General features: G+C 46.5%; 1 protein-coding gene across 1 annotated transcript in view; it reads left to right on the top strand.

Moving 5' to 3' along the window:
- The window catches only part of LOC119588969 (serine/threonine-protein phosphatase 6 regulatory ankyrin repeat subunit B-like), a gene marked incomplete in the record, with an annotated part of 103883 nt that overhangs the window by 81526 nt on the left and 21759 nt on the right, over nucleotides 1-598 (top strand). Inside the window, 1 exon segment of the mRNA XM_037937576.1 lies at nucleotides 434-586. Coding sequence (XP_037793504.1) covers nucleotides 434-586 — 153 coding nt within the window.

The raw sequence follows: 598 nt of genomic DNA, 5'->3' as shown, positions 1-598 counted from the left end.
GTGAAATTACTTTCTATTTTTTCCCTTAGCCTTGGAATCCATGTCTCTCTCGCTTATTTCTTTTTCCTTTTTCCTTATTCCTTTCCTTTCCTTCAGATAAGTAATAGCCCTTTTTATCGCTTTTCGGATATCACTTCCAAACGACTTAAAAATTACTTTGTTCACTTCTTATTCTCCCTCTCTGCCCTCCCGTCCTTAGGTATCCTCTCCATTATCGGATATGTGATACCCTTCCTGTTTTCTTGTTTTTCTCTTTCTTCTGCCACTCTCCAAGGTCGAAATAAGTGATTGCAGCTTTTGACAACCTTTTTGTTGTTGTTCTATTCACCCTCTTTTTCATCTCTTTTTTTCGCTGCCGTCTATTCTCCCCTTCTCCTCTTATCTCTCCTCCTTCAGGTAGGCAACGCCCTTCATCCCTCTCTCCCTCCTCCAGGTCTGCGACGCCCTGCTGCAGCACAAGGCCTTCGTCAACGCCCGAAGTATGACAGGTCTGACAGCCCTCCATCTCGCTGCCATGAAAGGCTTCAACGGCCTCGTACAAATTCTCATCACGCACCACGCGGCGCAGAAGGAGGCACTGACGCTGGTAGGTGGACGG

This window comes from Penaeus monodon, chromosome 24, assembly GCF_015228065.2.
Source record: "Penaeus monodon isolate SGIC_2016 chromosome 24, NSTDA_Pmon_1, whole genome shotgun sequence".
Taxonomy (NCBI): domain Eukaryota; kingdom Metazoa; phylum Arthropoda; class Malacostraca; order Decapoda; family Penaeidae; genus Penaeus; species Penaeus monodon.
The sequence above is the reverse complement of the archived record's forward strand: the minus strand, read 5'-3'. Positions and strand labels throughout refer to the sequence as shown.